Genomic DNA, 25,466 nt, shown 5'->3' on the forward strand with positions numbered 1-25,466 from the left:
TATTTTTTGCTACTTTTGCTGTTTTATTTTTTTAAATTATGTTCTAAACCTATTTTCAGTTTAGGTCCCTCAATAAAAATTGCTGCTGCTTCATTTTTATACGGGCTGTGTGACACGGGACAGAAGGTCGGCTGTGAAGGAGCGAGGCTGATGAGCTCTGGGGCTGTCTGTCCCAAGGTCTCTTCCCTATCTTCCCCATGTGTCCTGCTCCAAGGCCTCTGGACAGCCCTCCTTCCTCTGCCAGGCTTTGAAAAAGGCAGGGAAAGAAGGCAGGCAGCTGCGTGGTGGGCAGGTAGGGGGGCACTGGGCCCAGGGCCAGGCCCCACACCCCCTCCACCACACATTTCCTTGGCGGGGAATGTGGAGCCTCTGGGGTCTGAGAGTCAGACAGGGAGCTGAGGCCAGGAGTGGGGCTGAAGTGATGAAGAGACTGGCCACGGATGGTTGACCCCGGGCGGCAGGCACTCAGACCTACGAGGGTGGCTGCTCCTCTGTGGGTATGGTTCTGCCTGTGCTTCTTTGTCAGGGAGGACCCACCACCTAAGGCCAGCTTTACACCCCGGGCCCTGGCTTCAGGTTTCTTGTCTCCCAGTCTATTCTGTGTCCATCATGCCTACCCATCCCCCTCAACACCATTCTGAATTCGAGTGATCAGACCGCATGTGCTGGGGCTAGCACTTGGCCTCCTCCAGTTCTTCCCATAGGAACTCCACCCCAGCCCTCCAGAAAAGGAAGACATTCCGTGACGGTGCCTTCTGGCTGCTGGGGAATTTTCTTCCTCTGCCACCTGCTGCTTCTCTCTCCCCCCACCAAGTAGGTGCCGGCTCCTTGGAACCTTAGGGCTCAGGCTGTTGGTTCTCAGCCTCTGCCCCCAAAGCTTGCTCTTCGCTGGATCCCTTCTGAGTATAAAAGCAAGTCCGGTTTCATTTGGGAAGAGTGGGGTTGCTCCTGCAGTTTCTTTGTTTCTTGGCCCCTTTTAGTGTTGGCCCATTATAAAGTTCTGTCTTCTGCTGGGTAGCTCTGTGAATATGCAACTGTCAACATATTCTGATTTGTGTTCATGTTTAAGGAAGGCATACGTTGGTGAAGAACAGAATCAGGAAATGAATTTTAGCTCTTAAAACCATTTGTGGGACACTTTTGTAGTGGTGCCTTTCCTTGTAAAATACTGATAGTTTGGGCCCAGGGTCGTGTGAATGGATGGTCGCTCTTTCACAAAGGGCTTTACGTGCCTTTGGTAGAGGTGGTGGGACCCAGCTCACTGTTGCTGTAACAGTGATGTCCTTGCTGTTACTACTCTAATCACCCATGAATTTCCCGAGAGACTGAGCTGTCAAATCAAAGATAGTGAAATTGACCTGAGAGAAAATGAAATGGCCATTTTACTTAGATGACCGGACTGGGTCTCCTGAGGAAAGAGATCCAGTTTATCTAATGAAGATGTCATGCTGTCAAGGCACTGAGTCTGTCTGGTTTCCTGAGGGTTAAAAGATGAGGGCTGGAGCATCGATCGATACCACCTTCCCGCCCTTTCTAATTGCCACAGGCCAGGGGTCACCGGTCCCCCGGCACCGCTAATGTACTGTATTGATCTCAGGTAAGTAAGATTGAACCGCAGCTGAAGGAAATCTATCTCCATGCCTGTGAAGTCGCTGTGTTTCTCACAGCCGCCACTGGGGGGAGCCAGCGGGCCAGAATCCTGGGCAAAAGAAGGGTGTCGATCAGCGTTAAAGTTAGGTTAGTCTGACCCTACCTACCGGTTTGCACTGGTGGTGACAAGGAGATCTTTAGGTTTTAACACTATAGAGCATTTATTCGATATCACCGTTGTGACCTGTAATGACTGAAACACAGAATTAGACACGGCACAGGTGCAGGTCCATATGTGCCAAGCCACCAACACCTTTCTGGTGAAGCAGAATTCTCAGGGTGTGAGATGGGCCAAGTCTGACATCACCACCGGGGCTGGGCTTTAGAAAATGCCTAAAATTATACTCGGTGAGATTATTAGCAGCTGGTGCAGCCACAGTAGATGTATTTGTGGGGAAGAGCAGAGAGCAGGACAAGGAGACAGGCTTCCACTCCCTCAGCTGTTGGGAGGCAGGTGGGCGGGGACCTGAGCATTGGGGCAAGTTCTCTATAGGTTGGCACTTAACAGTATTTAGGACCATTTACACCACGCTGCCTCCCAAACGTCTGTCCTGGTGCGTGGAAATGATAACTTTTGCAGCCCGCACCAACTAGAGGTTTAAGTGTCTCTTGCTCCTCCCAGAGGTCAGGGGTCAGTTAAGTGTGGCGTTTCAAGCTGACCATATCTGTCTCTCCCCAACTGTTGTTCGGTGACCTATTGGTAGCTTGAAGATCAGCCATGTGGGAGTATTTACATCACTGCTTTGCAATGCTACAAGTCAAGGCTCCCTCCCAACCACGCCCCAGAGTTGGCTGTTAATTTTTTTAAAACCATGCCACACAGCATGTGGGATCTTAGATCCCAACCAGGGATCGAACCCAAGCTCCCTGGAGTGGAAGCACAGAGCTCTAACCACCGGACCAGGTGTTAATCATTTACCAGAACACCACTAGCTCAGTCTCAGCAGTAGGCTGCACCTATAACCATCATGGGACCCACCGGTGAAGTGAGCTCTCTGAGCTACTATCAGGAGAAGGGGAAGAGAGGTCTATCGAGGGTCTCAGATGCCTATTTATGAAGCAAACATGGGTGAAGTCCAGCTGAGGTCTGAGGTGGCCAAGGGCCCCTTTCCCACTCTGCTCACGGGGAAAGTCAGAAAGAGTTGTAGAGCGGCCCCACAGCACCCACGAGGCACCCAGCTGCAACAGGGTTGTGCAAATGAACAAGCTAATCCCTTTCTCACATGCAAACCCTTGAAATATGAACTAATTAAAATAAACACTCATCATTTTAAAAATGGGAAAGTTTACTGTGAATCACCTTCCAAGGTCAATGGCATGAAGTTCCTCAGCAGGACAGGACATGGTGAGGCTTGTCCTCTGGCAGAGGGGAGGTTTAGGGAACGTTTTAAAGTGCATTTCGTTGCTGTCAAGTGCTGATAACATTCCTCTTTTAGACGACCCCAGACAGGTTGATTTGAGTTTTCCTTGGTTCCATGGATGCCCATCTAACTGCCTGCAATTCCACCACAAGTACAGAAATCTAATTTCTGGAGCTGAAACACCTCTTCCTTTCTAAGTACTCCCCAAGGGAAGAAGGCTGGTGGTCAGCTGCATGGTGATCAATTTATTATTAAGGTTTTTCAGTATGGACAACACTGAAGATACCCAACATAAATATCTGAACATAATACCTGTTCCTGGGAAGTACTGGGATTGTATCAGAGTCTTAACAACCCCTGTGACTAACAGATACTCTTGTTTGTGAAAGACAAACAGACCAGAAAAACACACACACCCAGCACAAACAAATGGCTCGGTCTTAAGCCCTTAATTATGTTTCCCAGCAAGATGGAGGCTAATGGAAGCCATATGTGCCAGAGGAGCGGCGGCCTCCCAGATCCCTACAGCCTCTGCGGGCCTGAGGGGGGCTGCCAAGTCTCTGATTGCCAGTCTGTTGAACTCCCCATCTTCTTCTCCAAGAAGCTTTTTCTTTAGATCTGGGAAGACCTAACCAGGGACTTACATCCATCCCGTCTCCAAAGGTACTGTGTTTCCAGGGCACTATTCCTACTGGGGGGGTGTGTGCATGTGTGTGCGTATGTGTGTGTGCTCAGTCTGAAAAAGTTGTGCAGGCGCTGAGCGTGTGAGAGTGCCTCGCAATGGTCGCAATGACTGACTTTGAGGTTTCCTAGTTCCTACCCGGGTTACCGAGGTAGAGGAGACAAGAGGTATCTTAAGGCATCAGGCTGATTCCATTGTGCAAAAAAGTTTCCTCTCTTAAAAGGATGTGAAGTTGCTCAAAAACAATACGGCAGGTGGGCCTTACACAAAGTCCAGTGGGATGACCTAATGCTACAGAGAACATGGACTTTGCAATTAAATAGTTTTCCAAATGATCCGAACTTGGTCTTGCCACTGACGTCATCTGAACGGTTACAAGGCCTCAAAAGACTGCCCTGAGGACTAAATGACTGATCTTCTATCTCAAGGACATCCTTTACGGATGCCACTGCTGAGGGCAGCAAGCCAGAGAGAGTAAGCTCCATCCTCCACGCGTCCTTACGCTTCACTCGAACTAGCCTTGCTGTTCTGGGTTGTCTTTTCTGATTTTGCCTGGAGTATTGGGGTACAAAAACATAAGGACTTTAGGGATTGGTCACAATGAGAAAGAAGACATGCAGACAAGGCCTTGGGTTAAACAATCTGGGTGCTCAGTGGCTCCCTCTTTGGTCCTCGAGAGCCAGCAGAGCCACTCCACAGCTCAACTCTCCTGTGACCCCCTACTGTTCACTGCCTCCTGCTTTCTGCTCTCACCCCCAAACAGGAAAAGTGGATAGATAAGTAATTTCTCATTTACATGCACTTCTCCTAAGATTCTTAAATTGCTTTCCTCCTAGTATTTCCTGACATCTGAAGCCTGTGTGAAATACACAACATATGGGAACTATTTCCATCTAGCGCAACAGAAAATAAGAATCTGCCCATATTGTAATTAGCTTCGAGACTTAACATGTTTAGTTCTGAACCACGATTGCATTTGTTGATATATATATTTGCTTTTGGATCACTGAATTTTTAAAAAAAATGTAGTGGTTATGAGATGACTGAAGTTCAGCCTACAGCTTCCTGTTTGGAGGACACAGAGAGAGGGTGTGGTGTTTTGCAACTATTATAATTCTAGATTCTCACTGCCCCTAAAAGTAACTTGAGGAAGAGGCTTTCCTTTTTTGGAAATTTACATTTTCTTTAGCAGAAGTGATGGCTTCTTTAGGTAATGAAATAGACTTTGATGGTGGTGTGGGTGATGACGTAACTGACGGCAGCTGAATCCATTCTTCATCCTTAAACATCAGAGCTGAGGGTTGGGTTACTGACTTAGGACACAAGGCATACTGGAGCTACAGTCACACTGCCATGACCACCAGATCCTTGAAACAACTACTGAATGTCTGCCACAGGACTCAACAGGCAAAATCTGGAACCTAAATGCATACAGCCAGATGCCGAACTTTCTTAGATCAAGCAGTGCCCAAAATAGGTCCTTATTAAAGGACCCAATAAAACTAACTTCTTGTTATTTTCATGTAATCAGAAGTGTCTCACCTTAGTTCCCTTCGGTTGAGGTGCTAAACGGGTCCTGTTCTCTTTAGATTCAGGGGGAGTTGGTGATCCCAGGGGAATATCTGTCTTTGGAGCCTAGGGAGAGAGATGTTTTATATACATTAAGCTGTCTGCTCCTCGTGAAACTCAGAAGCACTTCCACCTTACTACTTTTCAGCACAATTTGCTTTCCTGACTTTCTTTCTGGGTGAAATAGACAGTATTTGTTCCCGAAATAGCAACTTAGTATTACCTTTTAACTTTTGAGCACTCTAGATACAAAAGTTGCACTCTAATCAGATTCTGATATTTAAAATCCTTTGTTATTAACAAGCTACATATTTGCCATTCTGATCCTGTTCTCACACTCAAAAAAAAAAAAAACAAAACCACAAAAGTTGCCATTTCTCACTTAGGCATCAGTTTCTGCTGGCATTGATATAACATAAGTCAAAACTGACATCTTTGGTGTCATTTTTGGTGGCTAGAAATAAATGATTTATTCAAATGAAAGGAGTTACTTAATAGAAGTTCCTGTGATACCTGAAGAGGGAGGGAGGGAGGGAGCGGTATTTTAGAAGAGCTAACCTGTCTTCAACAATTACATTAATTACATTTGAAAAGTAAATCACTGCTCTTTGGAAGTAATTTCTTCATGTACTTTGGAGGGAAAAGGGCTGCATATATCCAAAACCATAGTATACTCGGTGTCACGTCTCTCAGTTTTCCACTGAACTTAGCGTGCTACTTGTTTTCATTTTGTACATATGAATAACAGAAGTTTAAAAGCATGTATTAAAAACAATAATAATAAAATGCCTAGGAGCCTGTCCTTTTGTCCTTAATTCCCAGGTAGTTTTTCTTAATACTTCTTTTTTACAATTTTTTTTTTTTTTTTTTTTTTGGCTGTGAGGCATGTGGGATCTTCATTCCCTGACCAGGGATAGAATCCAGGCCCCTGCATTGGAAGGCCAGAGCCTTAACCACTGGACCACCAAGGAAGTCCAATTCCCAGGTATTTCTTAAGCATTCCAGAAAGCAATATCTGGATCAAGAGTTTATAACCACTGAACTGAACTGAACAGAATCATTCTGAAACTCAAATTTAGCTCTGAGACATTTCGCTACTCTAAGACTTCTTTGCTACTGAGAGCAGTCTAAGAATGACAAACAACTGGTCTGTCTCAAAGAAAGAGTAAGAACCCAGGAGCCTGTTAGAACATGGTCTGTGCTCCAGACTTTATCTCCTAAGTCTCCCTAGAATGCTTCTGGACAAAGCCCAAATCCAGATCGGTTTCTGAAAATTTGGAAAAGGAAAGCAAGATGGTATTTCCTGAAGTACATTTTTCATGTTGGACTTCATGTTTTCCTTGGCTTGCCCAAGGAGTCGATAGTGTAACCAAGATTCCAAATGTTTGGGCCTCATTCCAGAGTGCTTAGTTCCATCCACTCAGCCACAAGTGCAGCCTGTCCTCTCGTGGGCCCTCCTTTCTCACCCATACGGCTTCCGAGTCAGACCTGAAGCCACAAAGCAGGGAAGTGAGAGGCCCCCTTCTGATGGACCCAAAGCAAGATGCTCCAGTGATTGGGCCAGCACTGGGTTCTTCAGAACACCAGAGAACAAAAGCTACCGAGTTAAAGGCAATCGCAAATAATTAAGCAAATGAGCTGAAGGGAGACAAAGGAATTGTTTATTTTCTAGATTGGCCATTCACCACTTAAAAATTAACAGGAATCTGGGCAAATGATACAGACAAGAAGGAAGAGGAACCATTCAGTCTCAAAGGAGAAAGAATGGTGAGGAAAAAAAAAAACAAAAAACCTCTAAGAAGACTAGATACTTGGAAAGAATAAAGCCAGACTCCTAATAAGAAATCAAATAAGACTCCTAAACACAGTAAACAGCTCTAAAGCTAGAGGTGGTTTGAGTGATTTTCATTTTTTAAAGGAATTTTTAAAAGATCGTAAAGCCACTGGGGCCAAATTCCAAAAGATAAGCCAAAAAAGAGAGGCCTACTCTGACTGTAAGAGGAAACAGGTTTGCGGAGCAGTCCCAGTCGGGGCGTCCGGGTTCCCACAGAGCCAGGACTCACCTCCCCACTAAGCGGTATCTCAATCGGCTTCGGCTTCACGTCTATCAGGTAGAAGGTCCGGGACAGCAGCAAAAGAGAAGGTGGGACATTCTCCTTCAGGTGGAGGTCCTGCCACTGGAGAATGGGAGGGATGAAACATGACAATCACAGACCGTTAGAGCTGGACGCGACCCCCCGCCCCCCGCATCCTCCTCTCTGGTCTCACAGCCCCCCAGGCGCACGCTGAGTATTAAGAACAAGGACAGGGGCATGTCTCCTGGCTGCTGCATCCCTGCTTGGGCCCTACAGCCCCTCACAGTCAGAGAGGGAGGTTCAATTAACCTCTCACACCAACTGTGGATCAAAGGAGGTAAGTATCTTCAGTATTAAGCAGATAAATGTAAAAGATTACATCAACCTCATTCATAACTAAAGAAATGAACATTAGAATGAGATGTAACTTTTCAAGCTCCAAATTGGCCAAATTTTAGATAGGGGTGTGTGTGTGTGTGTCTCAGTCACTCAGTCTTTCTGACCCCATGGACTATCGCCCACCGGCTCTTCTGTCCATGGGATTCTCCAGGCAAGAATACTGGAGTGGGTTGCCATTCCCTCCTCCAGGGGATCTTCCCCACCCAGGGATCGAACCTGGGTCTCCTGCACTGCAGGCAGATTCTTTACCTACTGAACCACCAGGGAAGACCATAGATATATAGATAGAGGCACACAAGACAAAATTCAAAAGGTAAATTACCCTGTTCTCTAGCTACCCTATTTCCCTCCCTAGAAGAAGCCACTGGTACCAGTTCCTGATACAATCTTACAGCGATATCCTATGCGTATACAAAGATACATTTAGGGACTTCCCAGCACCAGTGTTCCCACTGCAGGGGGTGTGGGTTCAATCCCTGGTCAGGGGAACTGGGATCCCACATCCCTGCGGCATGGCCAGAACAAAACCAAACCTCAGTGGTAGCCACAACACTTGAGCCAATAAAATATTAACAACAAAACCAAATATACATTTATATGTTTCTCTTTACACTAAGGGTGACAGATACACACTGTGGTCCTTTGCATTCTTTCACTGAAGTATCCTGGAAATTGACTTGCACCAGCAGATGTAGCACTGTCTTCTTTTAATTTTTTGGCCACACCATCCAGTGTGCTGGATACAGAATCCTAGTTTCCTGACCAGGGATCAAACCCACGCCCCCTTCAATGGAAGCACAGAGTCTTAACCTCTGGACTGGACTGCCAGGGAGGTCCCAGAGCTGCCTTCTCTTAAATGTCTGTAAAGGAGTCCATTGATGGACGTGCCATAATTTATTTGATTATTGCACTAATGAACTTTAGGCTGTTTTCAGTCTTTCGCTGTCATAAATGGTGCTGCAATGGATAATCTAGGTATGTCATTTGGCCCACGCCCAAGAATATAGGATAAATTCCTAGAACTGAAATTTCTAGGTCCAAGTAAATGCATTTTTACATTTTGAAAGCTGTTGCCAAACCTCCATGTAGGATTCTACCAGCACTCCATGAGTGTCCCTCAGTCCTTACACCCTCCCCGAAACAGTGTGTCACCCACCCCTGACCTTTCCCAAGGTAACAAGTACACGTGGAATCTCATAGTTTTAACTTTTTAATTTTTTTTTGGAGTTAAGACATTTTGTAAGTTTATCACTTTTAGCTTTTCCTTTCTATGAGATGTCAGCCATATCCTACCACCGGGTTTTGGCAACAGTAATCCATAGAAATCCATGAAGATTGTATGGTTGGCTTAGTTTTCTTGCTCCCTTGAAGGGGGATTGTAAAATAACACATCCCTCCAACAAAATAATTTGAACAGGATGAAGTCACTGAATACCCTACATGCAGGAAATAAATGATGTTTAAGTACCCCCTAGAACATGCTCCCCTTCCAATCAGAGCAGGTCCAACGTGAAAGAGGAAATCGCTATCTGATGTGGTTCAAAGCCACAACAGTGGTTCCTAGCCCTAAATAATTTGGGCACAATCCATAGCATTTTTTTTTTTTCAGCTGTGCCAGACCTTAGTTGCATAATGCAGGCTCTTAGTTGAGGCATGGCAGCTCTTATCTTCGGCAAGCATGATCTTTAGTTGAGGCATGCAGGCTCTTTAGTTGCAGTATGTGGGCTCTTAGTTGCAGCATGTGGGATCTAGTTCCCTGACCAGGGATTGAACCTGGGCCCCCTGCATTGGGAGTGTGGAGCCTTAACCACTGGACCACCAGGGAAGTCCTTCCACGGCACCTTTTACAGTAACGGGAATGAGGATTGTAATAGGAGTCGTTCCTTTGTTTTAAAGCAGTTAAAACAGTTTAAAAGCTCCCTTAAAATCCACTGTTTGGGAGAGACTACCTTATCAGAGGGGAATCTGCTACAAAGTTAACACTTGACCCTAGTTTGGGTCATGAATTGAGAAAGCAGCCCCAGAGGTGTAGGCCTTCAGGGGGATTCACCCGGATGACAGGCCCTGTATCAGAGCTTCAGCTTGGGGCCCTCATGATATCCGAAGGAGGAGGAACATTGGAGGGTGGTCCCAAGACTTCTATCCCTTGTGTACCTAGGCCTTCTCCCAGTTATTCAATTAAACGTTAAACTCCGTGCTGCCATGAAGGGATTGTGCAGATGTAATTCAAGTCTCAAGTCGGTTGACCTTAAAATATGAAGATGACCTAGGTAGGTCTTGCCTAATCACAAGAGGCCTTAAATCCAGAGCTAGAGGTTGGGCGAGAAGTTCACTGCAGATGGAGAGGCCGGAGGGGCTGACAGTGGCCTGGGGCTGGGAGCCAGTGAGGAAACAGGGCCCGCACTCCCACAGCTGCGAGGAGTTGAATTCAGCCAACAAACTGCGTGAGCTCGGAAGTGGAATCTCCCACATGGCCTCCAGAAAGGAAAACAGCCTGCACTTCTGACCTGCAGGACTGGGAGCTGATCAGCGGGTGTTACTTTGAGTGGCTGTTCGTGGTGGTGTGTTAGCAGCCATAGAGAACAATTTAACAGAGTACGTGTTGCAGTCAAAAATAAAGCCAGCTTCCTCAGCGGCCCAAGGCTCCGCCAAAGAAGGCCAGTTAGGTCAGATGGCAAGGCAGAAATTAAAAACAAGGCCTGAAAGTGGAACTTCCCAGATGGCGCTAGTGGCAAAGAACCCTGCCTGCCAATGCAGGAGACATAAGAGACATGGGTTCAATCCCTGGGTCACGAAGGCCCCCTGGAGGAGGGCATGGCAACCCATACCAGTATGCTGGAGAATTCCATGGACAGAGAAGCCTGAAAGGCTACAGTCCATGGGGTTGCAAAAAGTCAGACACGCAAACGGGACGGGAGAGAATCCCAGGGAACAGGGCCCAGGAAAGCGACCACTTGCCTCTGTGAGCTGCTGTCTCAGCTGTCCCTCAGTGAGACCCAGGGACAGCATCCCTCGGGCCCTGCAGGCAGCTTGGAGCTCGGACACATTCAGAGCATTCACCCCTTCCTTGGCAATTACCTGGGGGAAAAGAAAAAAAAAAAAAAAGAATGGCATCAGGTCCTTTGGTTCCAGTTTTGCCTTCTCTTTCAATTCCCGCAAGTCAGGGGAAAGGCAGAATCAGCTAGCTTTCCCACTCTGTCCCCTGCACTGACTGCCACAAAGGCCAGGCGCTCAATAAAGCCAGGTGACCTCAGGAGGTGCAGTGGTGGAGGCGAAGGGAATCCTGCCAACAGGTGCGAATAATATCAGAAATTTATAGAACTCCGCCGCCTGACCCCGAGGTGTTTCTCCCTTTTGCATTGCCTTGAGCCTGGTTGTGACAGCTCCACTCCACTTCCCTTTCGTGGCAACTTTAAGACTCGTTAGAAAAGCATTCCATTTGAAAAGCTTTCAATGTACCATTTGTTGCACGTCCCTGCAGTGTTCCTCCCCCAAACTCCTAAGAACAGCCCCAACTCCCTGGGCCTCAAAACTCCCTCAATAAATAACTTAACACAGTTTCTACTTGGTATGACCCCAAACTATGGGACTTCTGGGACCAGTATTGTTTATTCCACAGTTTTGAAAGCAACCACTGAAATCTAAATGGGGCCAATGGGATCCTGCCTTCTCAGTTCTGGGAATCTTGCTCCCTTAGGCAGAATGCTTTTAAAGCGGCTGATTCAGATTCAAGAAGCATTCTTTCCACTTTGTTAGGACACTAACGAGTAGTTACAGTCCAAATGGTGCCCTTACTCCAGAAGATGTTGGGATCCTGCCTTCCCTCCTTGGTGGTCCTTGGCCACCCCTTCTTACCAGGGCGGCTCACCAAGATCCAAGGGAACGAAGCACAGGGCAAATGTGGAGGGCGGCGGGGGAGGGGTGGGCACTGAGCACCGTCCTTGGCAGTGCAATCTGTTGTTCCCCAGGATCTGCTAAGCTGCTGTTCCTTCCCCATGGGTCCTAACTGGTTTTGATTAGCCCCAGCTAAGACATCCAAGCTACTCACTGCTTACAAGACCTTCTCAAGAGCCCGACAGGCAACTTCGAAAGTGAGTCATCAAGGTTCAGGTTATCAGTGGTTGCTCAGACCACTCGTTCTGCCAGAACCAGCCTCCAGGCAGACCTAACATAAGGCACTGCACTTTGTCACAGAGCCACCCTAAGACAGTCCTACAGCTAATTCCCTCCAGCTGTAGTTCAGCTCTTACCTCATCGTCGGCTTTTATAGACTTCAGCCTCATCAGTAGCTGGAAGCGAAGCAGATTGTTGGTTCCAAAGGACTGCAGTTCCAGCAGTTTGCAAAGGGCCACCAGCTGAGGTCGGTCGAGGTGCTCCAGGGTCAGCTGATCCTCAAAGAGTTTGGAAAATTGAACTATCTCCTTGGTGCTGGGCTTGTGGCCTGTCTGGACCTAGGCAGTGGGACACAGGGACGAATAAAAACCTGCTTCCTGCTTAAAGAATCTTCCCTGTAGACCATGTGAAAGATGCCAAAGCATTTATGAATTCTATCTTATGTCTGGAAATGGGCCGTGAGTTACAAAGAGGAGTTAAAAATCTGTTGGAAGTCAGCCTAAATCAACTGAACAATCAGAAGAAGTTCAAAAGTTTGAGTTTCATTGTACTGTTTTTCTAAGTAGTTATTAACATCTTCAAAGCATTGATTTCTTTAAGATACGTTTTCTGCAAACTCCCATAAATTTTTGAAATACTGTATCTCTGTAACTGAGATATTTACAAATTCAGAGATCAGGAACAATCTGGAAGCTCCGTGATGACACGAAGTTGTCTGGTTTTATATAAAAGACTGACACCTGTTTGACGTAGGAGGAGAACTGGGTTGAGGCATCCCCCAGCTGGGCCCTGTTCCTCTTTGCCATTTCTGTAATCGTTTCTTGAAGGAATTTCGCTAGTTCCAACTTTGCAGCCATTTTCTTTCTCTGTTTTTCTTCCTTCATGATGGAAGAGGAAAAAGTTAGAATTAATCCTTCATGATTACAACTTGGTAGATAAAAATGAGAGAAACATAACTGTGATGTGGTTGCTTGTCATCTCTGCTTCAAGAATGAATATTCTTGTTAGGCCTAATTCAAGGAGTTTTGTGAAAACCAGAGAAAATTAAAAAGTAGCCTTCAAAAAAAAAAGTAGCCTTGATTTGCAACTTGTCTCCTTAATCTTACCTTTCTCACTAATGCAATCATCATAAATATTGGATGGGTTCAAAATAGTTCCCTCAGTGGAAGCCTTTGTCAATCTTTAGAATAAAATACACACTATCACTCAACCTGGTGCAAACCATCTAGGTCATTGGTCAAGCTGACCCCTGGTCTGAGTGACCCCAGATTTTCCTTGGCCACAAACCAAACTAGGAAATTAAACTAATGAAGCTTACAGGTTAAGAAGAAAACAAACACAATTAATTACAAGATAATGAAGTGCTATAACGGATAGAAACAAAGCACTACGTAGAAGGGAATTAAATGCATACTCTTAAGACATTATGTTAACCACTAATTCTAATTCTTGTTCACTATTGGAGATATAGTGTGGTGGTATTTTCAAAATAACCATCATCAGGGTGGATACAGAGGAACAGGAATAAATGTGTTTTATATAGATACATATATATATATTTCCCCCCATTAAGTTGCCCAAGAGATTCTAATGACAAGCAAATCATAGCAATCGTTGTTTTTTTTAGAAATATCTTAGAAGAATCAGCCTCCTAGAATCACACAATGGCAACACCATATTAAGACCCATGCAACCATCGATTTCATCCATCTATTTATTGAACATTCACCGTGTGCTAGGTGCTAGGGTAAAATGGGCAAAACCAGGTAAGAATTCCTGCCCTCAGGAAACTTCTAGTCTAATGGGAGAGACAAACATTGTCAATTAATAATAAACCGGTAATTCCACTGCTGCTGCTGCTACATTGCTTCAGTTGGGCCCGACTCTGTGCGACCCCATAGATGGCAGCCCACCAGGCCCCTCTGTCCATGGGATTCCCCAGGCAAGAATACTGCAGTGGGTTGCCATCTCCTTCTCCAGGTAGTTCCACAAATTAATGTGAAAGTACATCAGGCAAGTACCATGAAACAGAAGTGATGGCACTGGGGCCTCGTGTAAGCAGAAAGCTAGGTACTCATCTTCACTCTCTGCTCTCTCCCTCTGTTCCCGGGACAAAGCGGAGGAGAGAGTCTTCTCCAGGCTGCGGCCGTGATATGCATGTGCACGTGCTCAGGAAACAAGCAATGCTGAGGAGAGAGGAGTACTGCCATAAATCACTGCCCCACCCCCCCCTCCTTCTGCATTCACTGACACGTTCCTTGGGGACTTCCCCGGCAGGCCGGTGGTTAAGAAGCTGCACTTCCACTGCAGAGGGTAAAGCTTCAATCCCTGCTCAGGGAACTAAGATCTCTCATGCCACACGGTGCAGCCAAAAACAAAACCAAAAAACCCTACCACATGGCACATTCCTTGGAATCCCAGGGTATTAATCCTAGACCCCGACTACTTTAAATGTAAGTAAACTAATTTCAAACCACTGCCAGGCAGTTAAATATTGCAATTTGATTCTACCCTTTAAATCTGTCTCAAACCTATCTTCAAAGTTTCCCTCCTGATGAAACTTTTATAATTCAGGTTTTGTCCTCCCTGTCTCTCACGCTACTGTAATAACATTCCAGCTGATTCTCATTTGGCCCCGTCCTCTTTAATCCTTCCTGCCAGCAAATTGTTTTCCTAAAATATAGCTCTAATCATGATTGATTAGACTGATCTAAAATATAGACCACTTTTTTTTCCTCATCCCCTGCTTTGCATTCACCTTCCATCAATCACCAAAGTCTAAATTCCTGAGGGTGGCAGGAATTTCCAACCTGACCCCAGCACAGTACGTGAGTCTCATTTTCTCCCATGGATCCCCTGATGCTCCCTGCTCCAACTACAGAGGACCAGTAGATGGTCTCTGATTATGTCATACGCTTTTATACTGTTAAGGCATCTTAAACGCTAGTCCTTCTATCCAAAATGCCTTTCAAAGAGTGCAGTAAAAGTCTACTGTCATCTCAGGTCCACGGTCACCGCGGCAGGGAAAAATGTCTCAGTCTGATTTAAAAGTAGCCTTTGTTCTCTCACGGGGCGGGGTCCATGCCTTCATCCGTCTGTCTGGCAGAGCGGCCCAGATGCAGTGAAGGAGCTGCCTTGGTTGGCCAGCCCTTTACCTTCACAGTGGCTATCAAAGGAGGAGGAGGACACCCTCCGCTCGGGAGCTACTCATAAGCATGCAAGGGTCTGTTTGAGTAAATCATGCCTTCTGGTCATCTAGTCACAGTTAATTTTTGTGTGGCCAAAAAATAATTTAAAAAAATTTTATAGGGGAAATAGGAGCAGGGGACAGGAGGTAGCTGGACATCCTCTCTACTTTTTGCTCAATTTTTCTGTAAACCTAAAAACTGCTCTTAAAAAGATAAAACTCTATTAATTCTTTTAAAAGCTTTCAAAATTCAAAATCCTCATACCTTTTTGGATTCACTTTCAAAAGTTGATGGCAACATCTCTGGGAAAAGTTTCAGAAACACTGGCAATAAGAATTCCATGAAGGGGACGATGATGAACACCATGAATGGAACCAGGCGGAAGAAATCAGCACAGGTTCTCAGCAGCTAAAGAATTAAAGGCATATGCAAATGTCCATTATTTCTGGCCATGTCAAAAACAAAAGTCTGCCTCAGTCCTGAAAGCATTAAAAAACCCAAGGCAGATATTTATAAAATGGAAAGGCCGATTTTCCTCTGTACCTTAGCTCAGAAGTAATGTTTATGGGATATCTTCCAGGAAATCTATGATAATCAAAACATATTTTTGGCATCTCTGAGCTTTCATCTAAGGCAGTACTTTAGTAACATGGTATCTGTTAAAATTGGTTTTTCAAATGCATATACTTAATACATTAACAGCAGTTTCTATTCCAGATGCACAGATCAAACTTGAAGCGTCTCAACTCCTTGGAGAAATTAGAAAACACAATTATAACCATTCCATGGGCAACTATATACATATTTTAAGAGCCCATCTACAGGTGTATAGCAAGTCAGTTGCAGATAAGTCAGAAACTCTGGTTCTCACCGTGAATTACTATTCCTACTCTGGGATTTTTTTCAGAGGAATTTAAAAGTTGGTTCATCAACAGTTCGTTTCAATTTTACATTTTTCTTTCTCAAACATGACTCTTGCCTACCCTTCTTCTCTCTCGTCTGGTCAGCACCTGTCCATGCAACAGCCTCCAAACCATCCTCGCAGCAACTTTGGTGTCAATCCAAAGCAAATAGAATCCATTGGAATAATATTTCAGTTCATCCATAATTATTTGTCTATAAGATCGCTTTCCTTCCTTAATCTTCACGTCCACTTCTTTTGTGGGCTGAGGGCTTGGCACCTGAGGCTTCTTTGCTGTTTGCTCCTGCTGATGTTTATTGGGGACCTCCTGCAACCAGCAAGTCGATGTGTGCAGCTCTTGGAAGATCCTGGCTCCTAAAAGAAGTACTTTATTGCCTGACTGACTTGGATGGGAGTACTTTTTGCTTCCATAGTTCTTCATATAGGTTTTGTTTAAATGGGAATCAAGCAAGTGAAGAAATGCAAATGATGGGGAGTAAGAAGAGCTGGTAGGCTGGACAAAATGGCTAGGGAATCTGGAATAAAGACCAATAGCCTCTGAGTCAAGCACATACTATTACAGAATGAAGGAGTAAAGAAATAAATATCTTATCTGGTAAAAATAAAACAAGCATTTTTAATCCTGCATTTTTCAAAGCTGATCATGTTCATGAATGACATACAACTTTTTATTTACTTTTTTTTTTTGACATACAACTTTTTAGTCCAACTGAACAACAGTATGCTTTGTGGGTGAATGATACACTCTATGAGAAATATTAATAAGTTAATTCCTAAGGATTACTGTTGTGTTACAAGCTAGAAACTCTGTGACTATTAATTTAAAAAGCAAACATTTTTCCATCCAGGGCTATGTCTGAAAGTTTTGTCTCTATTATCATTAAGCAGGTAGAACATTTGTGTTTTCAGCTACTCTACTGATGATAGAAATATTGTTTGAATGAAACATTTCATGGGGCCTGTGGGGATTAACCAATCTCATAATACTACTTTGTCTGTGCAGTGCCCAGGGACTCCTTCAAAAAAGAAGGACTTACAGCTGAAATGTCCTTCACCTAAGACTCCTAAGGAATGTTGGGAATAAGAATTAGAATTAGGCTCCCCAGCAAGGGATCTCTTACATTCCAGTTTTGCAACAACTCACAATCTTCAGCTAAACTGACACATCAGATTGTTTGAAAATAAAAATAAGACCCAGCTAGGTAAAAGAAAGTTTCTGGCAAAGAAATTTCTTTTGGCAAAGGGATGGCTTTTTCCATTCCTTCAGACAATATTTGCCAAGATAAAGCACTTTTTGAATGGCCAAAAGGGAAAATGTACAATGTATTTGGCTCACAGTAAGTTCTCAGTGAATATTCTTGGAATAAGTAAGTGATAACAGACCTTACTGGGGCAGGTATAAGCCCTAGGATTGGCTTGCTTGCCAGCCATTTGACTCCTTTTTGCATCTAAGGTCTGCAGGTAACATTGATCAGTTACAGTGGCGTCACTCTAAAGCCATTACATTTTCCATCTTACCTGTTTCACACGTTTACAAAATTACTCAGTTTGAGTTCTAAAGCATATAGAAAATCTAGGGTAAGTTTAAATACATTAAAATGCCTGCTTCCTAAAAGTCAACACAATTAAAACCAAGAAAGCTTTAATTGTGTACTGAGTCTATCCTTGTACTTGTATCTTTTCCATCTAGAAAAATAAGGTTCATATAGGTAGTGGAGGGAGGAGGGAATCCCAACGCTTACCTTGTCCGGGCAATAGCTAAGACTGTTTTATAACTGTAGAAGGCCATATTTATATTTCTCTCAACGAGTCGACATAGGGACCTGGGCAGAAGGAGTAAGTAAACAATTCAGTACCTTAAAAACATATCAGTTATTCACATACTAGGATTTAAGTGTTATAAACAACTTCAAGGGTCGAAAATTTGTATATTCTATTCAAAGTATAAAATCTCCCTCAAGATCATTTCCAATTTCATTCTTCATTTCCACCAATTAGGAGTAATATTTTCTTAGCCCTGGATTTGAGAATGGTACTTTTAGATCCCCACACATAGAAATGATTTCTAATACAATGGTGTTCACATGATGATATAGTCTTCAAAGACATTTTGATTTCTGGTAAATAGTACTTAGTAATTTACTTGAATGGTTGCCAAGTGTCTAAGAAACTGATCGAGACACACTTATTTGTAACCTAAAATTACAAGTAGACAGTAAATTTTCTGCGTTTGTTTTCAATTAGCTTTTCTCCTTACTTGGCCAAGCTGCTGCCAAGCTTTTAAAGACTGAAAATACTCATCAGTGAAAATATGCAAGGTACTTACTAATAATTCAAAAGTGGAGGAAGCCTGGTTTCCTATGCTGCTGCTGCTGCCAAGGCGCATCAGTCGTGTCCGACTCTGTGCGACCCCATAGACGGCAGCCCACCAGGTTCCTCCGTCCCTGGGATTCTCCAGGCAAGAACACTGGAGTGGGTGGTTTCCTATGCTAAGGATTCTCTAAAAAGTCTAAGTGAAAGTCGCTCAGTCGTGTCTCTATACAGTCAATGGAATTCTTCAGGCCAGAATACTAGAGTGGGTAGCCTTTCCCTTCTCCAGGGGATATTCCCAACCCAGGGAATGAACCCAGGTCTCCCGCCTTGCAGGCGGATTCCTTACCAGCTGAGACACAAGGGAAACCCAAACTGAGCTTTAAACCTTTAAATAAGTTTTGCCAAAATTTTTGACCATCCTACCGGCACTTTTCAGCCAAAGGCACCAAGGGAATTAGCTTCTCACACTGTCAACTGTTTTCCTGCAGCTGGGAAAGAAGTTCCAGTCCCTCTTGGTCGGAAACCTCAACCATAGAGCTGACGTCTTGAACAAGAATTCAAATGATACTCCAGAACATCTGAACCCAGACCAAGGGCATGTCATCTCCTGTTGGAGGGGGACAGTTAATCTGCTCTGAGCAACCACTTCCCAGGAGGGCGGGGCCGAGGCCGAGGCGGGGCGGGGTCGGGGCCTCTGAGGGGCGGGGCCTCTGAGTGAGGGGCGGGGCCTCTGAGGGGCGGGGCGGGGCCGGCGGCGAGCCCCGCCTGCACTTCCGCACCGCGGCTCCAGCTCGCGGGGGCCCCAGCCTCCCTGTGTTACCTTTGCCTCTGGTTGTCGGCGATACGGGGCAAAAGGCGCCCTCGGCTTCGCCAGCAGATGGCTTTTGTGCGCCTTGTGCGTTGATGGGCTGTGTTTGCTGTGGTAGGGTCGGGGGGGTGTCTTTGTTTTTTTGGAAAGGGGATGGTGCAGGCAGTGGGACCACGAGCTTTGGCGGTCCGAGTTTATGGAAGGAAGGCGAGGAGCATCGGGGCGTAGGGTGCGGAAAAGAAATGAGGAAATGAAGCGCAGAAGGAACAGGGGATGGAGGCTGAGCTCAAAAGTTGGGTCGCGGGTAGGGGACCGAGGTCAGGGGCTGAGGAGACAGCGGGGTGGGGCCTGGAAGCTGTGGGGAAATCTGGACGCCGATGGGAGGAGCAGGACACGGAGGGGAGCGGGCTCCGGAGGAAAACAGGCGGGCGCGGTCCACCGAGTAACAGCCTGAGGACTTGGCCCGCCCGCCCCTACCTCCTCCGGCCGGCTCCGGGAACGGCTGCCTCAGTCCTCCAGTGCCTTCCCAATGCCCCTCCTCCCCCGGCTCCCCCAGCTAGAAGGGCCAGAAGCCAAGTCTCTATGGCTCCACCTCTTTACTCCGCCATCACGTCCCTGTGAGTGACGACACCACCCGCCAATCAGCTAGCAGGTTCTGGGGCGCGAGGGCGTCCTTCGCGGGGGCAGCCCAGGAGGCCGCGAAGTCGGGTTCCCACCGGCGAAACGACTTGTCTACGGGGTTTAATTTAAGGAGTTTGTGCTGGGAGGCTCAACCCTGCCTGTCCGTCTTCTGTAGGCCGTGGATTCACATCCCTCCGCCCCCCCCAACCCTTTCTTGAAGACTAGATGGAAGAAGCTCTTACTCTACCAGTAGCATAATATGCCTGATAGTCGCCATGGTAACCATCTGGGAGTCACCAATTACATCACTTTGATGTATCCCCCTCCACCTGCCAACTCCGCAACTGCGGGCGGGGAAAATAGCAGGGAGACGAAATGGCAGGGCGGGAATGGTGAGGAAAACATTCCTCTCCTATCTCTAGGGTGAAAAACTGGAATATTGTGAAATCTGCATATGGAAATATGAATTCCACTAAAGAAAACTGCTTTATTAATAAAGACATAAACAGACATTGTTTATGTTCAATAGTGTAGAAATCTAAGTATTTAAAAATGCATATTATAGTAGGTGTGTGGTGACATTAGCACTGCAGGTTTGGGGGCACTTCAGTTCCCAGGTTGGGGAATTGAGTCATTTTGGGAACGTGAAAAATGTAAAAATGTTTTCGCTCCCCAGATATCTCTCCCCATCCATTTTATCTGACTTTAGGAGAAAAACACAATTTTGGTGGGTCTCCTTTGACTAACACCAGACAGGAAGGCATCGCTTTCACACGAAGGCTTCTCTTAACATGGGACTGACCACAAACTTTACTCATCTGAGCTGCACATTTGTAAATAAAAGCTGACGGGTATAAAATTTCATTCTTAACAAAAAAATTAAGGCAGCTTTTAATCCACAAAGCATTTTTTTTTTAAACTAATAACCAAATAGATCAACTATGTTAAATGGGCAAAACTTTTCGGTGTGGCCACTAGAGGGCCCACTGTGCATGTCTGATAGCCAACTTTCCCCATAAAGGCTTTCCTTCATGTTGTTTTCTAGAATTAAAATGTATAAAGCTTTGGTTTCTGTACCTTTCCTTCCCTGAAAACTCCCAATGATAAATTTTGAACTCTAAAAGGCTAGATAGGTATACTTTTCACATTAATTTCATAAATTAATTACTGCATTATCATGCTCATGTACTTTTATGGAAAAGATCATAAAAGATGCAAAAATATTCCTCTCAGTTCCCTGGGAGACATTTTATACAGGGAAATTATTCTTATTCATGCATTGTATTCATTTACAACCAGGCACAGTGAAAATCATTAAGTATTCATAAACCAGATGAGCGATTCCAAACCCAGTATTTGAAAGATGAGCTAGACTTTCTACCATGGCCATATGTCAGCAATCCCATTTTAAAAAGGGAAGGGTTAGAATCTTCCTTATTGAAATCCATTGGTTCAAAGCAGTGTCTGCCTTCTGTTACCAGACCTGGTGGGTTGGTGTTTTTTTTTACTTTCAGAATAAGTTATTTATCACGTAATGAGTTTCTTAATCTTCAGAAGAGAAAAACAATTTTTTTTCTTCCTAACCTTGGCCCTGAGAATTGTAGATTGCTTTCTTAATGAGCTATTTGCTCACGTTCTATGAAGAGAAAGCATGTTCTGAGCCTGTTAGATGCTTAAAATAGAAATTATTATTTTTAATAGTTATTTTCCTAAATATGGCTCCAGACCAAATATTGACAAAGTATATCTTATGCAGGAAGAGATTGTGCATTTACTTCACATAAATTTAAACTCTAGACAGCACAGCTTTAGAAGCAGATTAAAATCCCTGGGAATAATTTTCCACATTCTCCGCAAGGGGACAATCCAAGTGTCAGGCCAAGGAAACTGCTTATCAACAAAGCAAGAAAGATACAGGAAGGTGGAAAAGAAGATGGAGGTAGAAAGGATCTTGGGAAAGAAAAAAAAAAAAAAGACCAATTTAACCTCTCTTTCCAGGAGATAGAACCAAACATTTGAAATAAGTTCACAAATCCTGGAGATTTGTGTTCTAAAAAGACATTTAAAACAAAGAAAAATGTGCTTTTATTGATTCCTTTAACTTCTGGTATCACAAGCATAGCAACCTATACACAAGTATAGGTGTATAAAGAGTTAAGGATAGTAATGGAGATGCTTAATTCTGAATATCATAACTTAGCATTATTAACAGGGTGGTGCTTTTTAAAAACGAATCCATAATTAGTAACCATGAAAATCATTGATATGTAGGACTTTTTAAATTTCCTGTTTAAGTGGTATTTACAGATAAAGATAGCAGGAATTGCCCGTAACAGTACCAAATAGGTCCCGCACTGTAACGTCGGTGGAGAGTCTAACGTCTAGTGGGTGATATGACTTCATGATTCTCGGAACCGAGTATTGGTTTCCCCGTCTTGCTGCCCGTGTTTCCTTTGTACATTCACGTCTGCGCTGCGGCGTCCTAAGTCATTATCCCCAGGCCCCAGGAAATATCACCAAACCGCGACAGTCCTGCAAGACTCGTTTACCGTGTCACGAACCTTCTATTGTTTCACATAAGTTTCCTAGGATGGGGGGGGGGCGCCGTGGATATAGGGTAACAGAGAATGTCGACTCCCGCTTCCTCCCTCTCCTTCCTGCGTGCGGGAGGACAAATGCCCCCATCCCTCGAAGCGGAGGTGTGGCCGGCGAGCAGGCGAGGGCCCGGCACGTGATGGGCGGGGAGCCCTCGGGATCGGGGTGCGGGCTGCGCCACCTTTCCCCCCCGTTACCCACAAGCCTCCGGGCCCGCGGGGCGAGCAGGAAGCGGGCATGCGGGGGCCCGAGGCCTGCCCGGGAGGCGTCTGAGGAGAACTGCCGTCCGGGCCTGGCCTCCAGCGGGCTCCGGTCTCAGAGCGCCGGGTGGGACGCGGAGCTCCTCTTTGACAGCGGTCGGGCGGGAGCCAGTCAGGGAGGCACAGACATCTCTGTCCCCCTTTCCCCCGCGCTCATCTTTATCAGGCGGGCGCCCGTCTGCAGGGGGATTTCTAAGGTCTGGGGACGGCCTCGCGGTGTCACCCCGAGGAGTCCCGCCGTCGGGTGACTGACAGACGCTGTTATTTCCTCAAGCATCAAAGAACGCGCACAAGCACACTTTGGCCTCACAGGCCCGACCTCCACCCCGTCCTCTAGTTTTGTTTTGTTTTTCACTCGGCCTCCGCATCGCGCCTTCCTGTCTCTCCGCCCGGATCGCCTGCGGTCTCACTTCTCGTCTAGACTCCGCCGGGCGGCTCGCGTTTCTGGCTCCCCCCACCCCCACCCCCACCCCCGCCCGTCCTCCCCACAGGCTGACGAGCCTCTTCCTCCTTTCGGCCCTTGGCGCCCCCGGCCCCGGACTGCATTTCCCGGCAGGCGCCGCGGCCAGCGGCCAATCAGCGGCTGAGGATTTGGCGGCGGCGGCGCCCGGAGAGTCGGGGTGGGGGGGGGGCTTTGTGCGCGGCGGCGGCGGCGGGAGCGGGCGGCGGCAGCGGGCGGCCAGGACGGAGGCGGAGGCCGAGGGGGACTGTCCACATTGATCGCCTGCGGAGAGGCGCGCGAGGCCGCGTCGAGCCCCGAGGACCCTGCTGCCCCGGCCCGGCCGCCAGCCACGGGCTCGTCTGTGGGAGCTGCAGCTGCGCGGCGACCCCCATCCCTCCGGCTCCGCCGCCCACCCTCCCGCCCGCAGCCTTCCTCCTCTCGCTGCGCGGCCGGCCCCGGCCCGGCCCGGCCGTGGCCCCCTCCTCGGTCCCTAACGGCCATGGCAGAGGCGTCCGGCGCGGGGGAAATCTAGCCCGAGGATTTCATGAGGCCTAGCTTGGTTCCGCCTCCTCCCGCCGCGGCCCCGGCGGCTGCCCGCGCCCCAGCCCCACTCCGGGCCTCCGTGTCTCTCCTGTGATCGTACTGACACGGCCGGGGGGTTAGAATGGAACAAACTGAAGGTAAAGTGAGTGCGCGCGTGTGTGAGAGAGAGAGAAAGAGTGTGAGGGTGTGTGTTGGAAGGGAGGGCTGAGGAGGGGACGACGGGGAGGGGGCGACCTAGGAATGGGACCCGGATCGGGAGAAAGACCTTAGCAGGGATGGGAGGACCACTGGGTGGCCCCGGAGGGCTCGAGGGGGGTCTGGAAGGATGGGGCAGGGTGGGGGTGTGGAGGGGAGTGGGAGGTGGGGCTGGGGAGGTAGGGACTGGGATGAGGGATGGAGTGGCGCTGAGCTGGGAATTGGGAGTAGAGGTGGGATGGGGGCGGGGATAAGGATGGAACAGGGGAGGGGGCAGGGAGCGAGGAGAAGAGTTGGGTTCGGAGATGGGAGACCTGGGCTGACTGAGAAATAGGCAGGTTTTGAGGGTGGAGTGTGTGAACTAGAGGAGAGTCTGGGGGAAGGAGAAGGAATGTGATGGAGAGACGAGGCCCCAAGGGAGCTATGAGGGAATGGAAGTGGAGGAAAAGGTGGATTAGGAAAAAGGGATAAGAAGTGATTGAGATAGGATGCAATCGGAAGATAGGAAATAGACTCAGGAAACCGGGAGACCCAGGATTGGGCTCGGGAAGGAAATGAACTGAATGTTGACAAGGGGTGAGAACTACGGACCAAGCTTCACGGAGTGGGAGGAAAAGAAGGGGCAGGGGGGTTGCTGGAGTGTTAGGAAGGGAAAGCCTTTTGTTCCTATACTTGTGTATTCTGTGCGTTTTCTTTCAAGGCTCGAGAATGGAGAAGCTAGTGGTTATGGTGTTGTGAAATGGAGAGGTGTGGGTTTTACTGCTTTGAGGGGGGAGGAGGTGTGTTCCCATAATGGTAGCAAGACAGGGAGAGCCATGGCCATAATTTGATGGTTTTGGTGAGGGAGTGAAGACTATTCAGATTTAAAGGGGGCAGGGGCAGCCATGTTTGCTGCCAGGCACTGCAGTGTAAATAAATTCCTTCTTGTCTCCGACATCAGTAGGATTCTGGAAGGGGCCAGTTCAGATTTTTAACCCCCCTTTCTATTCATGAACTCTTCCCATACATCTTGGGGTCATATAAAATTATTCATAACCACCAAAGGAGGTAGTAATGTTTTCCATCTTGTGTGTTTCGCTGCTTTCTCCCACCTCTCTTTTCCCTCTTCCTTCTGGTTGCGAACACGGCATGCTAATAAGCTGCAGTGTAAAATTTAACCCTTTTAATAAAGTTAAAAGTATATTTAATACTGGGTGAAGGAATCATAACTAGTCTATTTCAAGTATGATCATGAAAAGTCTTTTAAATATTGGAAATGCATTTGTTTCAGAAGCTTCCGAAGCAGTCAAGGTGTTTTCTGCAATTCTTTGAGTAAACAAGGAAATTGCCTAGGTTGTTTTACTTGGGCTTGTGCTCTTGGCAAAACACTGTGTGGGGGAGAAGAGGGGATTGGAAGGTCTCATGTAGTAGAGTATCTACTTTCTATAGTTCGAGTGTTGGAAAATTAGAAATGTGTGTCTTTTTAAGTGGTTTTTCTGATAGCTCTTGCTTATAGAGGATGGGTGTGTTAAATGTTTTCTTTTTTAAAATAAACCCTCCTCCACCCCTTCCCTTTGCTTCCATACAATTGCTCAGTACAGTCTCCGAATGTCAGTTCAGTACAGTGCAATGATCTGTGAAGCAGGCATGCAGATCTCAGAGCATCATTCAGGTGCCAGGTTTTTTTGGTGGGAACTTCAGATCACACTCTCCAGGAAAGCAACAGTAACTCTCTAATGTATTCAAATGTG

The 25,466-nt window shown here is 46.5% G+C and overlaps 2 protein-coding genes across 14 annotated transcripts in view; one reads left to right on the forward strand and one right to left on the reverse strand.

Moving 5' to 3' along the window:
• Nucleotides 1-594: 594 nt before the first annotated feature.
• LETM2 (leucine zipper and EF-hand containing transmembrane protein 2) lies at nt 595-19,626 on the reverse strand. 10 transcript variants are annotated; one of them, XM_088832648.1, is made up of 11 exons: nt 19,558-19,626; nt 18,739-18,879; nt 17,702-17,782; nt 16,021-16,474; nt 15,302-15,445; nt 12,590-12,727; nt 11,987-12,187; nt 10,695-10,814; nt 7,326-7,439; nt 5,236-5,328; nt 595-1,699 (listed from the first exon to the last, which is right to left on the reverse strand). In XM_088832648.1, the coding sequence occupies exons 3-11, from the start codon at nt 17,746-17,748 to the stop codon at nt 1,334-1,336; spliced, it is 1,677 nt and encodes a 558-aa protein (XP_088688774.1). In that variant the 5' UTR covers nt 17,749-17,782; nt 18,739-18,879; nt 19,558-19,626; the 3' UTR covers nt 595-1,333. The 10 variants fall into 10 exon arrangements, 9 of the variants coding, with proteins under 9 accessions (XP_088688774.1, XP_088688773.1, XP_055272597.2 ...); XM_088832647.1 differs by having other exon boundaries at nt 18,696-18,879; XM_055416624.2 differs by lacking the exon at nt 595-1,699 and adding an exon at nt 4,052-4,245 and having other exon boundaries at nt 18,696-18,879.
• Nucleotides 19,627-23,207: 3,581 nt separating this feature from the next.
• Nucleotides 23,208-25,466, forward strand: part of NSD3 (nuclear receptor binding SET domain protein 3) — a 101,842-nt gene continuing 99,583 nt past the window's right edge. For 3 of the 4 annotated variants that reach the window (XM_055416606.2, XM_055416607.2, XM_055416609.2), the window contains exon 1: nt 23,208-23,678. The gene's annotated coding sequence lies outside the window, so the exon portion shown is untranslated. The remainder of the gene's footprint in view (nt 23,679-25,466) is intronic. The other variant, XM_088832774.1, reaches the window with a different exon arrangement.

This window comes from Moschus berezovskii, chromosome 26, assembly GCF_049115385.1.
Source record: "Moschus berezovskii isolate FMDL1 chromosome 26, NW_MosBer_1.0, whole genome shotgun sequence".
NCBI lineage: Eukaryota > Metazoa > Chordata > Mammalia > Artiodactyla > Moschidae > Moschus > Moschus berezovskii.

Coding starts and splice junctions, on each gene's coding strand:
- LETM2 (XM_088832648.1), bottom strand. CDS start 17,748: ATGGCCTTCTACAGTTATAAAACAGTCTTAGCTATTGCCCGGACAAG. Junction 15,446..16,020: donor CCAGACGAGAGAGAAGAAGG/GTAGGCAAGAGT, acceptor TTAATTCTTTAG/CTGCTGAGAACCTGTGCTGA. Junction 12,188..12,589: donor TCTCCTCCTACGTCAAACAG/GTGTCAGTCTTT, acceptor CCCACTGCCTAG/GTCCAGACAGGCCACAAGCC.